At 45.4% G+C, this 16,179-nt stretch overlaps 2 protein-coding genes across 2 annotated transcripts in view; one reads left to right on the top strand and one right to left on the bottom strand.

Moving 5' to 3' along the window:
* Positions 1-16,179, top strand: part of LOC125240643 — an 85,978-nt gene that overhangs the window by 32,783 nt on the left and 37,016 nt on the right. The window lies entirely within an intron of this gene.
* Positions 720-6,554, bottom strand: LOC125241676. Its single transcript, XM_048150254.1, has 2 exons — positions 5,934-6,554; positions 720-3,605 (listed from the first exon to the last, which is right to left on the bottom strand). Exons 1-2 carry the CDS (start codon positions 6,552-6,554, stop codon positions 720-722), a joined length of 3,507 nt encoding a protein of 1,168 aa, XP_048006211.1.

Raw genomic sequence — 16,179 nt, 5'->3', positions numbered from 1 at the left:
ACGCTATCATTTTTCGTTCAAATCCTAATTACTTATAAACTAATTAGGCTATCGCTTCGAAATTACGTAACAATGCACCTGACACTAGGGTCATTCACCTCGAGTGGAATGCACCTGCGTTTGTTTACGTTTTTACACAATAGAAGAGGTGATTAGCCGTCCGGGCCATACAATAGACTGGTTTCGCGGCTCGCCTTGAGCTCCATTGTTATCGATAACGGAATATTACTATGGAAATGTAGGTTATCGTGTTACGTAAGTTCCCAGCTACGTTTTAAAACTATTTACATCTTTATATGTCTTATAGTTATCGAGTTATTGGCTTGGATTCGAGTAATCCTAAGGCAATTTTCGGGTGAAAGGAAAATGATTTCGGAACTTTAAGGAAATATTTTTAGCCAATCAGAGGAGAGTTCGGTTTTCTCGCTCTAAGCCTCTCACGTTAGTGCTTATTGGCTATTAATCGTAGTCCAATGGACAGTCTGAGTTTAGATTGAACTTTGGACTCGGTTTCCGCGACTTGGGAAGGAAGGAATATGGGAATTGCCTGCTATCGAATACATCACATATGAGTCTTATTATCATACTTAATAATCGGAATTGACAAAATTTACTTAACTAACGCAGTTCTACCCGTTTCCTACCTACGAAATAATCTTTATTGCGAATACAGTCTTAATCGAATTCTTATGCTATTTTACATATATTTCGACGCGTCGCTAACATTTTGTCCCCGCAGTCGAAGACTCCTGGTGCATGGGTTGCGACGCGATGACCGCCAGCCTGCAGCTGGGCCTGCGTAGCGTCCCGTGTCTCGTTCTGATGTCAGCGGAGCGGACCCGTCCATCGGGTCCCGGGTAGGTAGTCTCGACGACGCCTCGGGGCCACACGCTGCGTGGACCATTGGGTTCAGCGACGATGACCACATCGCCTGGTTGAAGTTGCCGCCCTCCGTCGTGGGACGACTTCCTCGGTGCCAGTAGAGGAAAGTACTCTTTGGTCCAGCGCCGCCAAAAGTGGTCGGCAAGCGCTTGGGCCATCTTCCATTGCTTCTTTTCGTTCTCGTCGTAAACGCCAATCATCGGTAGGTTAGCGTTATGAAGAAGTAGAAAGTGTGCTGGAGTCAAACTTTCTTCGGAGTCTGGATCGACGTTGACATGTGTAAGTGGTCGTCGGTTGACGATATTCTCTATCTCGGCGAGTAGAGTTTCGAAAACTTCGGGTTTCGGTGCTCGTTCGTTGAAGGTGTAGGACATCGCTATCTTAACTGTCCTTATCATTCGCTCCCACGCGCCCCCGGCCGAAGGATTGCCAGGTGGGATGAATTTCCACTCCATTCGGTTCTGAGTGGCGTAAGTTTGCAGTACAGGCAGCCATTGCCGGTACGCCTCACGTAGTTCCGTCGCCGCCGCCCTGAAGCACGTCGCGTTATCGCTGTACATCGTCCTGGGCCATCCTCTTCTCGCGGCGAATCTTCGTAGTGATAGTAGCGCGCTGTCGGTTGAAAGACTGTGCACGCTTTCAAGGTGAATAGCGCGCGTCACTAGGCACGTGTATAGACACACCCAGCGTTTTTCTCTGCGCCGTCCGATCGTGACGAACATCGGTCCCATGTAGTCTTGTGCGGTGTGAGTGAAGGGACGTTGATACGCCTGTAGTCGCTCGGGCGGGAGATCGCCTAAGGGCTGCGCTCTCGGTGTTGCTCGTCGTAGTGTGCATAGCGCGCAGTTTCGAGCTACAGACTTCACGGTCGGCCGCAGATGTAGTATCCAATATTCTTGTCGCAGTTCGTTGATTACTGCTTCGTTGTGAATGTGCGCTGATCGTCGGTGAGCTCGCAGGATGAGTAGACGGGTGAACGGCTCGCGGCCATCCAGTATTATCGGTTGTAGCGCGGTGTACAATACTGGAGCGCTGCCCAGCCTCGTCTTCATGCGTAACACGCCGTCATCGCCTAGCTCGGGTGCCAGGTCGTATAATCGCGATTTGCGATCGATGAGCCTATTCTGGCTTAAGGCTCGAAGCTCTTCGGGAAAGCTTCGTCGTTGACTGTATTGCAACCACATGTGTTCTGCCTTTCTCAAATGTCTGACTTGTAGCTGCAAGGCTTTATTCTTCGTTCTCATTTTCTCGATGAATAGCAAGACGTTCGCTGTCGCGTTCAACAGTCTGTCGTAACTGCTAAACCGTCTCACGTCTGGCAGTACGCTCGAAGGGTCTGGCTTCGCTGAGATGATCGCCAGTGACGTCTCGGTTGACGGCCTCGCCTTCCTCTCAGGCAGGTCGTCTGTTCGATTCGATGTGTGACTAGGCCATGATGTCTCGGGTCCATAGAGAAAGCGCGGTCCTTCGTACCACTCGTCCTCGATGCGCACGCTCTGCGCTGGTTGACATCTCGTCGCTCGATCTGCGGGGTTCTGAGCGGTTGGTACATACCTCCACGCGTCTCTATCTGTTTTCTCGGCGATCTCCGCAAGTCGGTGTGACACGTACGGACGATAGTTTCGCGCGTCATCGCGAACCCATCCGAGAACAACCATGGAATCTGTCCAATACGTCACCTTTGTCACAGGATAACGCTGCTCGCGTAAAATTGTCTCCGCCAGCCGCACGCCGACGACTGCTGCGGTTAATTCGAGCCTGGGAACTGTCATTACCTTTAGCGGGCAAACTCGGCTTTTCGCTATAGCTAAGCTCACTTGCGTTTCCTCCTCGTCGTTCGATACTCGCCAATAGGCCGCCGCGCTGTAGGCCTCGGTCGATGCATCACTGAAAATATGCAGTTCTCTTCTAACTGCACCGGTGGGCGTGGCGTATCGTCGAGGTATTCGCAGCGCGGACACGTCGCTCAGTGCTCTCAGCCACCGGAAAAAGTCCTCCGCTTCCTCCGCCGGCAGCCGCTCGTCCCAGTCCGTGCCCTTTGTCCACACACGTTGGAATATGATCTTAGCGCTTATCATATACTGCGCTATGAGGCCTAATGGGTCGTAAACTGACATTACGGCACTCAAAAGTTCCCTTTTAGTGGGCGATCGCTCGTACCTTTTCACGTCGTCTGGCACTCGTAGCATTTTCGTGTTGTACCCCAGCGTATCCGTCTCTGGGTCCCACGTCATTCCGAGGACGGTCTGTTGCTTTTCTCCGAGATGAGAAGGTCCCGTCGCTCGCTCCTCCGGATCGATGTTTCGCATTAACAACTCGCTGTTGCTAGCGTAGCTGCGCAGCCGAAAGCTAGCCTCCGCGTGTGCTAGTCTCACCTGTGTCGCTGTTGATATGAGTTCCCGTTCTGTCTCATATGATGCCACATAATCGTCCATGTAGTGATTATTATGGATATCGTAGACCGCGTCCGGATAGCGATCCTTGTTGTCCGTCGCATTCCTATTCCGCACCGAGTGTGCGAGAAAAGGAGAAGAGATGTTACCGAAACATACCCGGTTTAGCTGGTACGTCCACGGTGTCACGTCACGCCGCGATCCCCTCCAGATGAAGAGCTGACTATGCCGATCCTCTCTTCGCAGCTGTATTTGAAGGAACATTTCCTGTATGTCCGCGGTGACGGCGAATTCCCACTCACGGAATCGAAGTAGTATCCCCAGCAGGCTCTGTAGTAAATCCGGTCCCGCGAGGATGAAATCGTTCAATGCACATCCCTGACTTTTCGCGGCGCAATCGAATACAGCGCGATACTTTCCTTTATTTAAATTGTAGACGCTGAAATGGGGCAGAAACCACATCCGATCTGACTGCGGTGGTTCCATGATGCGCTCTGCGTACCCCTTTTCCAGAAGCTTGTGTATCTGTGCTTGATACTCGTTGGCGAAGTCAGGATCTCTCGACATGCGGGCTTCTAGATTGCGTAATCTCGCCTTCGCCATGTTGAAACTCGGTGGCAGCTTTATGTCGTCGGCAGCCCATAGTTGGCCGACTTCGTATCTCTGTCCTACCTTTTTTACTGTTCGTTCGAATGTATCGATCGCTCGCTGGTCGTCGGGTCGAATGTTGTCCTTTGCCGTTATGCCAAGCGCCTCGACTGCCCAGTGTTTCTTGACCTGCTCCACGAGATCACTGTCGTCACTGTGGCAGTGCATCACGACCTGCTCGTTATTTGGTACATACCTCGGCATTCGCCCGAAGAAAACCCATCCTAACGAGGTTTTAACTGCGCACGGCTCGTCCTCGCCGCCCTGCCTCACCTCCGTCGGGTTTATAAGATGACTGAAGTCTCCGCCTATTAACATCTGCGGCACGCCCATGCCCGTGTAGCACTCGTCGCCCAAGTCCGCCAGATGTTCGTATTCCAATAGACGCTTCTTATTTAATGACTGCGAGCGTATCCCTAGTCCGTCTACCGTTTTTAGGGATATATCGTATGTCAAGCCGCCACGAGCGGGGCTTACTTTAGCCTTGACCGTCTGTGTCACTGAGCTAAGTTTCAACCGCTGAATACCTCTTATGCATAGCGGCTCGTCTTGACCGACCGCGCCGATCTCGTCCGCGACGTCCTGGTCGATCATTGACAAGGTGGATCCATCGTCAAGGAAAGCGAAGATATGCGCCGTTCCCTTTGGACCTGATACGGTTACGGGTAGTACCTTTAGCAGCACGCTGTAGTCCGGTGTTGACGACACGTACACGCGGGCGTCGTTCTCGTCGTCCGCAGCTCGCGGCTCCGTCGTGTCCGCTGGCTCGGCCGATGACGTCACTGCTGACGATGTAGGTACTGACCTGATTTCTTGTGTTAGCACCATAGCCGTATCCTCACGCACTTCCTGCGGCGAGTCCGCATGAAGCAGTCGATGGTGTACGTGAGGACAGCCTGCAACGCCGCACGCTTTGGCCTTGCATTGTGTTTTCATATGCTTCGCGTCGATACAGCGATAGCATATACGATTTAATTTCGCCCACTCCCATCTAGCGCCCACGGATTGGGCGGCTAACTTGCGGCAGTCCGGCGTCAGGTGACCGCCACCGCAGAACAGGCACGTCGTCGAACGGGATGTTGTGGCTTGACGTGTCGCGTACGTCACTTTCTGCACCTCGTGTTGACGTCCTGTGGGAGCTCTCGGCGGGTTGTGCGTTGCGGATATTTTCACGCGAGCGCCGGCTGCGCGCGCGTGCGGCACTGATAACGGCGCCTGCGCTCGCCTCGGGGCGGCGCGGGCGTGACAGAAGGACATCTCCTGTTCGCTCTCCTCCATGAGGAAATCCGCCAACTGCAGAATCTCCGGGTCCTTGCTGTCTCGATGTTTCTTCGCGTAGTCGCACCATCTGCTTCGAAGATGCGGCGACAACCTGTCCGTAACCTCTCTGATGAGCATGGGGTTATCGGCATAGTGCCTTCGATCGATATCCATAACTGTAGATACCACGTTCATTATTTTTATCGCGAAAGTGTTGAGGTCGTTCGCGGTAGGCCCCAACTGCGGCAACTTTCGCAGGTCGTCAATCGCCTTGTCTAACAATACCTCGCTGCGTCCAAACTGCTTTTTCAGTATTCTCACGATCATATCGGGTCTGGTGGCTGTCGATAACACGTGAGACACACACGTCTTTGCGTCCCCGCGTAAAGCCATCCTGAGCCGCGCCACGTTCTCGTAGTCAGTAAACTTATACCGCTTCGATGTCTCTGCGTAGGTATTGTAGAAACTTCTCCACTCGCTGACGTCTCCGTAGAAATGCGGCAGCTCGAATATATCCTTCGGGGCTGGACGGGCCGCCATCTGCATCCTCTCGAACAGGTGCAGCATGGACTCTGCTACAGTACCTTCGGTGGCGCGCGTGTGCGCCGTGTGCGGAGTACGCGCGTCCAGCTGTGGCGACGTCGATCGCTCGCGACGCGCCGGCGGCGTCGTCGATCGCCTGCGTCGCTCCGGTGGCGATATCGATCGCCTACGCGACTCCGACGGTGGCGATATCGATCGCCGATATACCTGGCGGTCCGGTGAGAGGCCTCGAATATGCCGCTCCGCCTGCGCAGGTCGTCTCGGAGTCTCGTACTTGGGTAGAGGTTCGTCGGTTAACCTCTTACAAATGGGTTTTGACGTCGCGTCTCGCGAGTTCTCTAGCCATTCGTCTAATCGATCTTGATTCGAATTCCGCACGCTACCAGCAGATTCGTGCTCGTCTGCGCTATCCGCATTAGCGCGGATCTGCAGTTTTCTGGCGTCTAGCCGTTTACGTACCATGTCCGCTTCTAGCTGCAACTCCCTCCGGGATATCTCCGCTAGCCGTTCGCTGGCCTCGAGCTCCGCCTGAGACAGCTGCGCTTCTATCACAGTGCGACTGCTCGCATGTGATCTGACGGACTGAGCTTTAATAATTGGTTTATTTACCTCCTTGGTAGTTTCCTGCAGCGACTTTCGTTTCTCGGTAGTTCTGTCTATGACGGCAGCCTTGGGATGTCTAGCTGGGATCGGCGTGGGTCTGGAACGACGCCGTAACCGCTTGGCTAAATCCCTTCGCCATAGCAATGTCGTGTCGTAGGACGGTGACCTCGGTGTCTCTACGGTTAATCCATACCTGAGCGTGCTGTTAGCTGTCGCCGCGCCCATCGGTTGCGCGCCGGCGACGCTAAGCCCTTCCGTTACGCCAGCGGGTCCGGAGGAGGTGAGGGAGGGCGCGCCGCGTCGGCGCCCATCGCCCTCTCAGCGCTTGCGCGTGCGGCCTCTCGTTCGCGGGCCGCCGACGCGCCTTCGTCGAGTAGTTGCTGCCTCTCCTCTTCGCTCGTCACTGACGCAGCTCGGTTGGACCTGGACCTCGTCCTTACCATCCTGTCGTCGCTCATGACAGGTACGTCGCTGTAGACCCGTAGTCCGCACGAAGATCCGGCTCGAAGGACCAGAAACTGTTGCAGACCGCGTCCGCAAAGCTTCCTATCGACGGCTCGAAGTGGAGAGAATGTGCTGGAGCTCGTGCGACTCACTCTTTCGTCCCGGGCCTGTACCTTAAGCTTCGATGTCGTCCTCAGCAATCAACCGTACCGATTATGATTTTGGAATAAACTAACTAAAAAACGAATCAAATCAAATGGTTTATATTTACAATAATCAACGACTCTAATTTTAACGCGGTTATAAAAATACTCCTAGCTAATATTCTAACGAAACGCTCGGTACGGACGATACGTCGCGATGCTGTCGTTTTCTGCTGCTGCCGCTACCCGTCGTGGAGGGTGGCTGGCTGCTGGCTGTAGGCTGCTAGCTGCTGGCTGTAGGCTGCTGGCTGCTGGCTGTAGGCTGCTTGTAGTAGGCTGCTGGCTGCTGGTTTTCCTTGGAGGCTGCTGGTTCTTCTTGTTCCGGTCGAATTCGAATGTCCCATACCGAGCGATCGTTCCTTTTATACCCCTTTTCAGAATGCGCCCACGCTTCACGGAAAGAAACATTTCAATTTATTCGCCCAATCACGACTCGGCTGAGCGCGAGGCTCCGTGCGATAGAGAGGTAAATAATTGCGCCCGATAGGCGACGGATGGCGCGTCGTGATTGGTCGATCGCGTTACGGCGCTCGATTACGTGAATTTAACGCTATCATTTTTCGTTCAAATCCTAATTACTTATAAACTAATTAGGCTATCGCTTCGAAATTACGTAACAATGCACCTGACACTAGGGTCATTCACCTCGAGTGGAATGCACCTGCGTTTGTTTACGTTTTTACACAATAGAAGAGGTGATTAGCCGTCCGGGCCATACAATAGACTGGTTTCGCGGCTCGCCTTGAGCTCCATTGTTATCGATAACGGAATATTACTATGGAAATGTAGGTTATCGTGTTACGTAAGTTCCCAGCTACGTTTTAAAACTATTTACATCTTTATATGTCTTATAGTTATCGAGTTATTGGCTTGGATTCGAGTAATCCTAAGGCAATTTTCGGGTGAAAGGAAAATGATTTCGGAACTTTAAGGAAATATTTTTAGCCAATCAGAGGAGAGTTCGGTTTTCTCGCTCTAAGCCTCTCACGTTAGTGCTTATTGGCTATTAATCGTAGTCCAATGGACAGTCTGAGTTTAGATTGAACTTTGGACTCGGTTTCCGCGACTTGGGAAGGAAGGAATATGGGAATTGCCTGCTATCGAATACATCACATATGAGTCTTATTATCATACTTAATAATCGGAATTGACAAAATTTACTTAACTAACGCAGTTCTACCCGTTTCCTACCTACGAAATAATCTTTATTGCGAATACAGTCTTAATCGAATTCTTATGCTATTTTACATATATTTCGACGCGTCGCTAACAAATGCATTGAATCTTATTCCATAGGAGCGCAATTGAAAGCGCTCCGTTGAGCGCGGTGCGTATGAAATTGTAGGAAGGGAGTTGGCGGAGTAATAGTCAGTTTAATGAACTTTTAAGAAATATAAGTAATTGTTTAATTGGGCTTAACTTTTTTGCGATACTTTTTTAAAATAGTAGTACATTAATTAGAGGTATCATAACTGATGTATTACTATAATTTACTTGTGATTATTTCTGGGAGTGCACCGCACAAGCGCACTTTAGGGCGAGCCGCTACTGGTGAAGTATGTAAATGCATGTTGATTTTTTATATGTATGAACCAATTTCATGCTAGTAATGCTATCATTTTTATCAATTACACATTCTCTCTAACATTCTCTAACAGGTTCTTGTTTTTGTAAACTTCAATTATAAATTCAATATGTAGCTACGTTTATTCAGAACAAAACAAAGACATACCTTAATAGGAGGCCCTAGGTACTTATTTCTATGGTCACAAACTAAAATACAATTCTCCATTCATACACATCCTCTGTAATGTGAAAGTATATGGTAGTACGACGCAAAATTTCACACGCGTTCGAAAACATATGGCCCAGTTGTGAAGATAATTGGGTCAGCCGAGTAACCTGCCGTTGGTACGCTCGAGCATTGTTTTGCGCCACAGATCACTCGCCTACCACATTGAATATACGGGCATTTTCAGAATTTGGGACACCCCAATTAGCGTACAAGTTGTTAACAAAAATTAACTCGCTGTCAGTTTTGTGACGACAAGTTAGCATAAAATCCGTCTAAAAATGTACTTTTTTCACATTCTGAATTTAGATTATCGCTTAAAGTTTATGTAATTAACACAATAACAATATTTTTATAGAAATTTATTGCTTAATTATCGTCATAAAACTGACAGTGAGTTAATTTTTGTTAACAACTTACGCTAATTGGTGGGTCCCAAATTCTGAAAATGCTCTTATAATATCCATACTAAATTATAAATGGGAAAGTGTGTGTGTCTGTTTGTTTGTCCGCCTTTCACGGCAAAATGGAGCGACGAATTGACGTGATTTTTTAAGTGGAGATAGTTGAAGGGATGGAGAGTGACATAGGCTACATTTTTTGTTGTCTCTTTCTAATGCGAGCGAAGCCGTGGGCAAAAGCTAGTACATTATACATGTAGCATAAGACTTACAGTCGGCTACGAGTGCTACAACACAATGTCGGACATGATGCAGTGCGAGAGAGGTCCACTGTCCAACTGAGTTGCCCGGGTTGACGATCTTGTTCGAGATAATATAGAATAACTACATTATTAAAGTTTTCGTTTTGCTTATATTGTTGGCCATTTTACACAAATTGCCCTCCTGGTAACCTTAAGCACACCTCGGACATTGGCGATCAAATATATGAAAGAGGCGCGTTCCTAGCACACAGTCTAAGCTCGTGTAGGTGAACGCGTACTATGCTTGTATGAGTGAAATATGACAGGTCGACTGTTCGTGTTTTTGACAGGCGGTAACTGTGAGGTAACCGAGAGGGGATGGGCGGCACTTTCAGCGGGGAGCGGGAGTGGCCATACTGTACGATAGTACTCTTTATTATACTGTGCCTTAAGCAAGCTTGTGCTTGTAAGTATTACAATGATAAGTATAATATAATGTAGGTATGAGTAAGAACACGATTAAAGTTTTCATTTTAATTACAACTATTGTAGGATTTTTACACAAATTGCCCTCACGGTAAGCTTAAAAAAGCTTCTCTAAATACAAAGTTCAGATCGCACTTTTGTGCACTGATACGCACTTTTCCAGACCAATCATCAAATTATTCAGTAACTTGTAAATGTGTGGAAACCGTCGTGCGGAGTCTATGGGAGGCAGCGTATGTTATGCGGCGCGCGTTGTACCGTTACCGCGGTCAAGTTCGGCTCATTGCTACTGCTGTGGAGCCGTGATGCCCTCATGCCCGTGACATACGGCCTCGGCTGAACGAGTGTGTTTTCCCATTAGCGTCGCAATTTGTTGTGCCATTACCTAACATTAACAGATCATTCTAGTGTGAGTAACTTTAAGATACAATAGTGCGACACGGTAATATGTAAATGTAGCACCGTGATGCCCAAGACATACACAGTATAATAAAGAGTACTATCATAGTCTTGGCCTAACGATATGATCGCAATTTGTCTCAATATTAAACATAAATAGGCCATGTTATAATTTTTTAGGGTTTCGTTGTCATATACCAACACCATGTTTTTAGTTTTCCGTTAAATTTGACACGTTCGTTACGCTCATTAACTCTTTAACAGCAACCGGGTATATTTTCACATTATTCGATCCGATATAGGATGCAGGACCGATATCTCATACATTTAAGCCGCCATCTTTGATTTTTGCCTTTGAAATCCTTCCGACATCCGATATCGGATCGGATAATATGAAAACACACTAAAGCAAAGAGCAAAAATAAATAGTTTTCTTATGGAATTAATTATTAACTACGTGTAGTAGTCTTCTAGTTACACCCATTTTTTTATGTGATTTGATTTGTTTCTAATAAAGTATCGCCCCTAATTAACAAGAGCGTGCATTCCACATAAAACCGATATTGAATCACGCTCGTATTGGAAAAAATTACGTCTTCCTTGGCCCTTTAGGGATTGTATATTTCCAATATTTTCGACTACATTTAAGATACCAAAAATTTATTTCTTCTTTAGATAATCTTTGGAATAATGACTAGTGGACCGATTTTCATGAAACATGGCTAAGAACACTCCCGACTAATTCAGCTTTCTAACAAAAAAATCGGTTCATCCGTTCGGGAGCTATGACGCCTCAGACAGACATACACACAGACATACAGGCAGACAGTCAGACCGGCGGACAGACAGACAAACAGACAGACACGTCAAACTTATAACACCCCGTCGTTTTTGCGTCGGGGGTTAAAAAAAAATGTTAATACCATCTTTATGACGGCGATTATACCTGCATGCCTAAACACATGTAGTTTGTATGAGAACAGGTTGAATGGAACCCAGTTGCCCCCGTCGGCGTCGTCAAAGGCACTCCGCGGTAACTCGTAGACATGTTTTTGTACATTAAACTTGTGTTTAATGTACAAAAACATGTCTACGAGCATAATAATATCTAAATAAGCAAGCATAATAATATCTAAATATTCTACTGACTTGTTACTATTAAATCTAAAAGAAAGGTGGTGTAAAGGTAAATAAATGAACTCTCATGGAAAAACGCGAACACGTCGAGTTATCTCAGGTTTTTCTGATGATTCTTAGGTAAAGGTATTAAATATAATATGCGAAGAGAATGCCAAAATATGTATTTTTTTTTTGTTTATATTATAGGACATTCTTACACAGATTGACTGAGTCCCACGGTAAGCTCAAGAAGGCTTGTGTTATGGGTACTCAGGCAACAATATATATAATATACAATTACTTATATTCATAGAAAACATCCATGACTCAGGAACAAATATCTGTGCTCATTACACAAATTAATGCCCTTACCGGGATTCGAACCCGGGACCGCGGCGTAGCAGGCAGGGTCACTACCGACTAGGCCAAACCCGTCGTCCTCTTCTCGTCTCGATGAATATTGCTTAAATTTTAAGGTTGTGGATGGATACATAATGTTGACACTTTGTCCGCGTGTTTATTTAATCAATGTAAAAATGCACGAAAGTAAGTCGTGAAGTTACTGTCATTAGTATACCTAGATATTTCTCTGGCACGAACGTCGTTGCTAGTGTTTGGCAAAATAAAAACATCGACAATCCTTTTATCGATAAATAGCCTTACATATGGTTATTAATTACCCCTAATAATAATCTCTAAAATCATGAATACGAGTAATCCTAATCATATAAGAAATTATGTAAACCAATTAAATGTGGTTCGTTTTATTATTATTGTCCATTATGTCTTTCCCATCACGGAACAATGGTATTCCGGACCTTTGGGAGGCGTGCGCGGGGCCGAAGCCAACGCGTAGAGGCCCTTTCGACACTTTAATGAAATGTAAAGGATACACCGAGCGGATGTTGCCCTTGCCCGTATCATGGGACACACGCAGAGGCAACACCCGTCCATTTATTATTATGTCCAAACGTGATATTTGTATAAAACATTAATGTTATATACACATAAGTTCAAGCCTATATTCCCTAAAAGAGGTAGAAAGAGCACATGAAACTACTCAAGATTCAGTGCCACGACAATAATTAATGACATATTATTATGTAAGTTATCGATGAACTAAATATCGGAAGGAAGTCACTAGTGTCACTTCGTTGGTGCCAGAAAAATATCTAGGTATAGTCATTAGTATACTTGCATTTACTGCTCCATTTATTCATATCACATAGGTACTGTTAATATTTTCTCAATAAATGGTTCGTATTCGTTTTAGTTTATTTGTGAGTTCTTACATTTGCTTATGTATGACACCATGTAAAATAAATGAAAACACAAAATAAGGAGGTTAAGATACAGAATCGAAACACGATAAATTAAGTTTTAATACTTTTAATAGGTGCTATTAACTAAATGAATGACTAGTCGTGGCATACCGGAACGCTGTTACGGCTTACTACTCGTACCTTTATGGCCGCGATCGACAGTCACGGTCACTAATTACACTGATGATTGGTCAGTTCATACTTTTAGGTCAGGTTTTGCTTTCTATTTTATTTTACATACAGCTATATCACTCCCAGCGACACGTCCATGCCGACAAATAAGGCGGAATAATGGATGCCATGCTTCGTTGCAATTGCGAAGTAATTTTATTTCTTGTTTAGCAGTTCCATTGTGTGGCCCGCAATACGACTTTATAACCCTTTCTTTTCACATAGCATTAAGACGTAACCCCACTGTGTGTAAGAGTAGGCAGAGACAGCTAACAGGAAATATGAACTGTAATTTCATTGTACGAAGCAGCGTGGTAAATAATTACACAGGTCAGATAGTAGCGCATCCATATTGAAATTACCAACTACTAATCCATTCGGAGGCGGCATGGGAACGAAAAGCTATTGTATGTTTAATGAAAATCGCCTTCATGCATAATATAAGGGCACGTTGATTACTTGATTATTAGATATGATGATTGGATTTGATTCATTCAAATATTCTGCATTGTTCGATTCGATGTTCTCTTTCTATTCCACCTGTACATATGCAGCTATTGTTTAAATTTTAAAATTGATTAACATAATTCCGAACACTGCTGAACATTGTTATGCGGTTATGACAAAGACAGCCGTGTGAAGAAAAAATATATTACGGTGGCATGTCATTATGATATTCATGTGGCATTACGTTGTTAACGTGACGCTCTAGTTCCTTGTTATAACGTTTGCCGCTTTTAGTTTTCGAGTTGGCAAACTGTGGTTATGATCTACTGCCGTCGTCGGAAGCAAGTAGGTTTAACCGTTAAATTGGGCTATTTGTGTACGCATCTTGTGCGCGGCGGTGGTTGCACAGCGCGCCTCCGCGATACGCTCTTGCGCATCGTGATATAACTGTTACAATCATTATGTGACATACGAATCACGTCACCGTGTTTTTCTCGTACGTTAATTGCGATATGCATACGGCATAGGCATTTACTGTTCTGGTGCCGTTCGGAATTTAACCGCTTCCTCCGCCCCGTTTGTGATTATAATATTTATCTCGTTAATTCACACAGCGCCGGTTTGTACCGCGATTAATAACGAATAGTCAAATTGATTTCAAAATCGCCTCGTTAATGGGAAGTTTGTTTTATTGATAGGTAGGTGTGTCGTAATTTAACGCTTTAACAGAATTGGATGTCTAGTTTGGGAAATGGTGTGTTCTTCACTCATTTTGGTCGATACCGGTCCAATAACCGTCATATGTATGTAGGTACTAGTTTTACATACTTATACCCACATGATATTAAATATATATTATAGCGTTTATTTTGGATAGGGTTAACTTTCTTTGTTTTTAGTTCACCAACCAAGAGGCCCAAGAGCGTATCCGTTCCTTAATTCCTTACTCGTAGTTACCTAGTTACCAATAATAATAATACTCGTAGTGGACCATCTCCGGATGTATCATATTGTGCGCTCGGGGATGGTATCCGCCACGTGTATCCCTTGCCTTTAGATTAAAGTGTCTAAAAGGGCCTCTGTGATGTTGGCTTCGGCCCCACACATGCCTCCCAAAAGTCCGGGACCCCATGGTCTCGAGATATGGTAAGACATACAAATAATAATAATAATATATACTTTATTGTACACCACTTATTGACAATGAGATTCAGTACAAAAACAAAACGTATTAAGAAGCAGGTAACAACAGGCGGTCTTATCGCTAAAAAGCGATCTCTACCAGACAACCTTAGGGTAGCAGGAAACAGATTGCAAAGAACAATGAACGGGTAGTGCCAACATAAAAATTACGTAGGTATTCGAACTATTTCAACACATCAAAAAGTAAGAGAAAAAAAAAATATGCAAAAGACTATTTTGACCAAAATAATATTATAAACGCATACACACATATACAATACATACATATATACAATATATATATAAAGATAAGAAGAATTGAATTCAATCCAATCTTGAATTTCAATGGTTATGACATTTAATCTTCTGTCTCTCGATTTTAACACGTCTAACTAAACTTCACCATACGATAAATAAAACAAATAAGTGTGAAACCCCACAATCCCACAATAAGTAAGTGGATCGTCAGTGTGCCTTCAAGCAAAAATGAGTACTCATGTCAATTGACCCGGAATATGTGTGCCATTCCGGAAAGAATAGCCTCTCGCAATGACGTGGCCGTGTTCGTGCGAATGTGTATCAATACGGTGTGTAAGGTTACGCTGGGAGAATATCTCGGCTAAGCCACGGGGCTGGTGTGGAGCCGAGGTAACTGTTCCCGCGGCTTCCGGCACGACGCACTAGCCGTACAAGGCAGCTAAATATCAAGTTTGCGTTAGAAACGCTATCATAAACTGTATCTCTGAGTATACGAGTATTCTATAAACAAATCTCTTCTGCATACTTGCTTGATAAGCTTTTTATGTAAAACTGACGCATAAAACAAATCCACGAAGACCAAAAAATGTTACTTTTACTTGTGATTGATTCGAGTAGCGGTAACGTTTTCGAGTACCTTCACATAATTTATTTCTTGTTTTTCGACTGAGCAAAGAAATGCAGATTGCATGAAGAGATTGAATGCCTAAAATACATTATTGAGTTGTTTTCAATGAGTGCCTACTCAATTTAACCTTACTATTGAACATATCTGATCGTGCATAACGTTATAGAATAGTGGAAAGCTGTCCAAATCATTAACTATGTAAGAATATTTCATTTCGTTTCTAAATAGATAGTACATACAACAATCGCCTTACTTTCACGTTTACAAATGATCATTCATTCGGCTTAATAAAAAGACTAGTGAAAGCGATATTGCGATGCAAAAAAGTAAATGAAAATTCGTGTCACTGACTTTCCTATTAGCTTTCGTGCTTGCAACCGCGGTGATCTTGACCCGCATTCGAGTTGCAAATCACCGGAAGTGAGTTTCAGCCGGTGATGGGCGGCCTGCGCCTAATGTGCCGACGCCGCCGCGCCGGTCCGCTCCGCGCGTGATGCTTTACCTACTCCCCCCGGCCGAGGCCGGCAAATAAACGAGCTTTTTTTCTTTCATCGCTTTACACTTCAACATTATTATTAAGTACGACTGACGACTAATTGTTCTCGCAATTTTACACCGGTTACCTACATAGTATATCGGACAAAGAAGAATATTTACTATAAATAAATATCACATGACAATTACTTTTGCTCATAGTTCCCAATTTAATGCAAAAGAGAAATTTTAATAACTAACATAATACTTACAACAGACGTG

Source organism: Leguminivora glycinivorella, chromosome Z (assembly GCF_023078275.1).
Source record: "Leguminivora glycinivorella isolate SPB_JAAS2020 chromosome Z, LegGlyc_1.1, whole genome shotgun sequence".
Taxonomy (NCBI): domain Eukaryota; kingdom Metazoa; phylum Arthropoda; class Insecta; order Lepidoptera; family Tortricidae; genus Leguminivora; species Leguminivora glycinivorella.
Note: the sequence above shows the minus strand (reverse complement) of the source record. Positions and strands in the feature narration are given on the sequence as shown.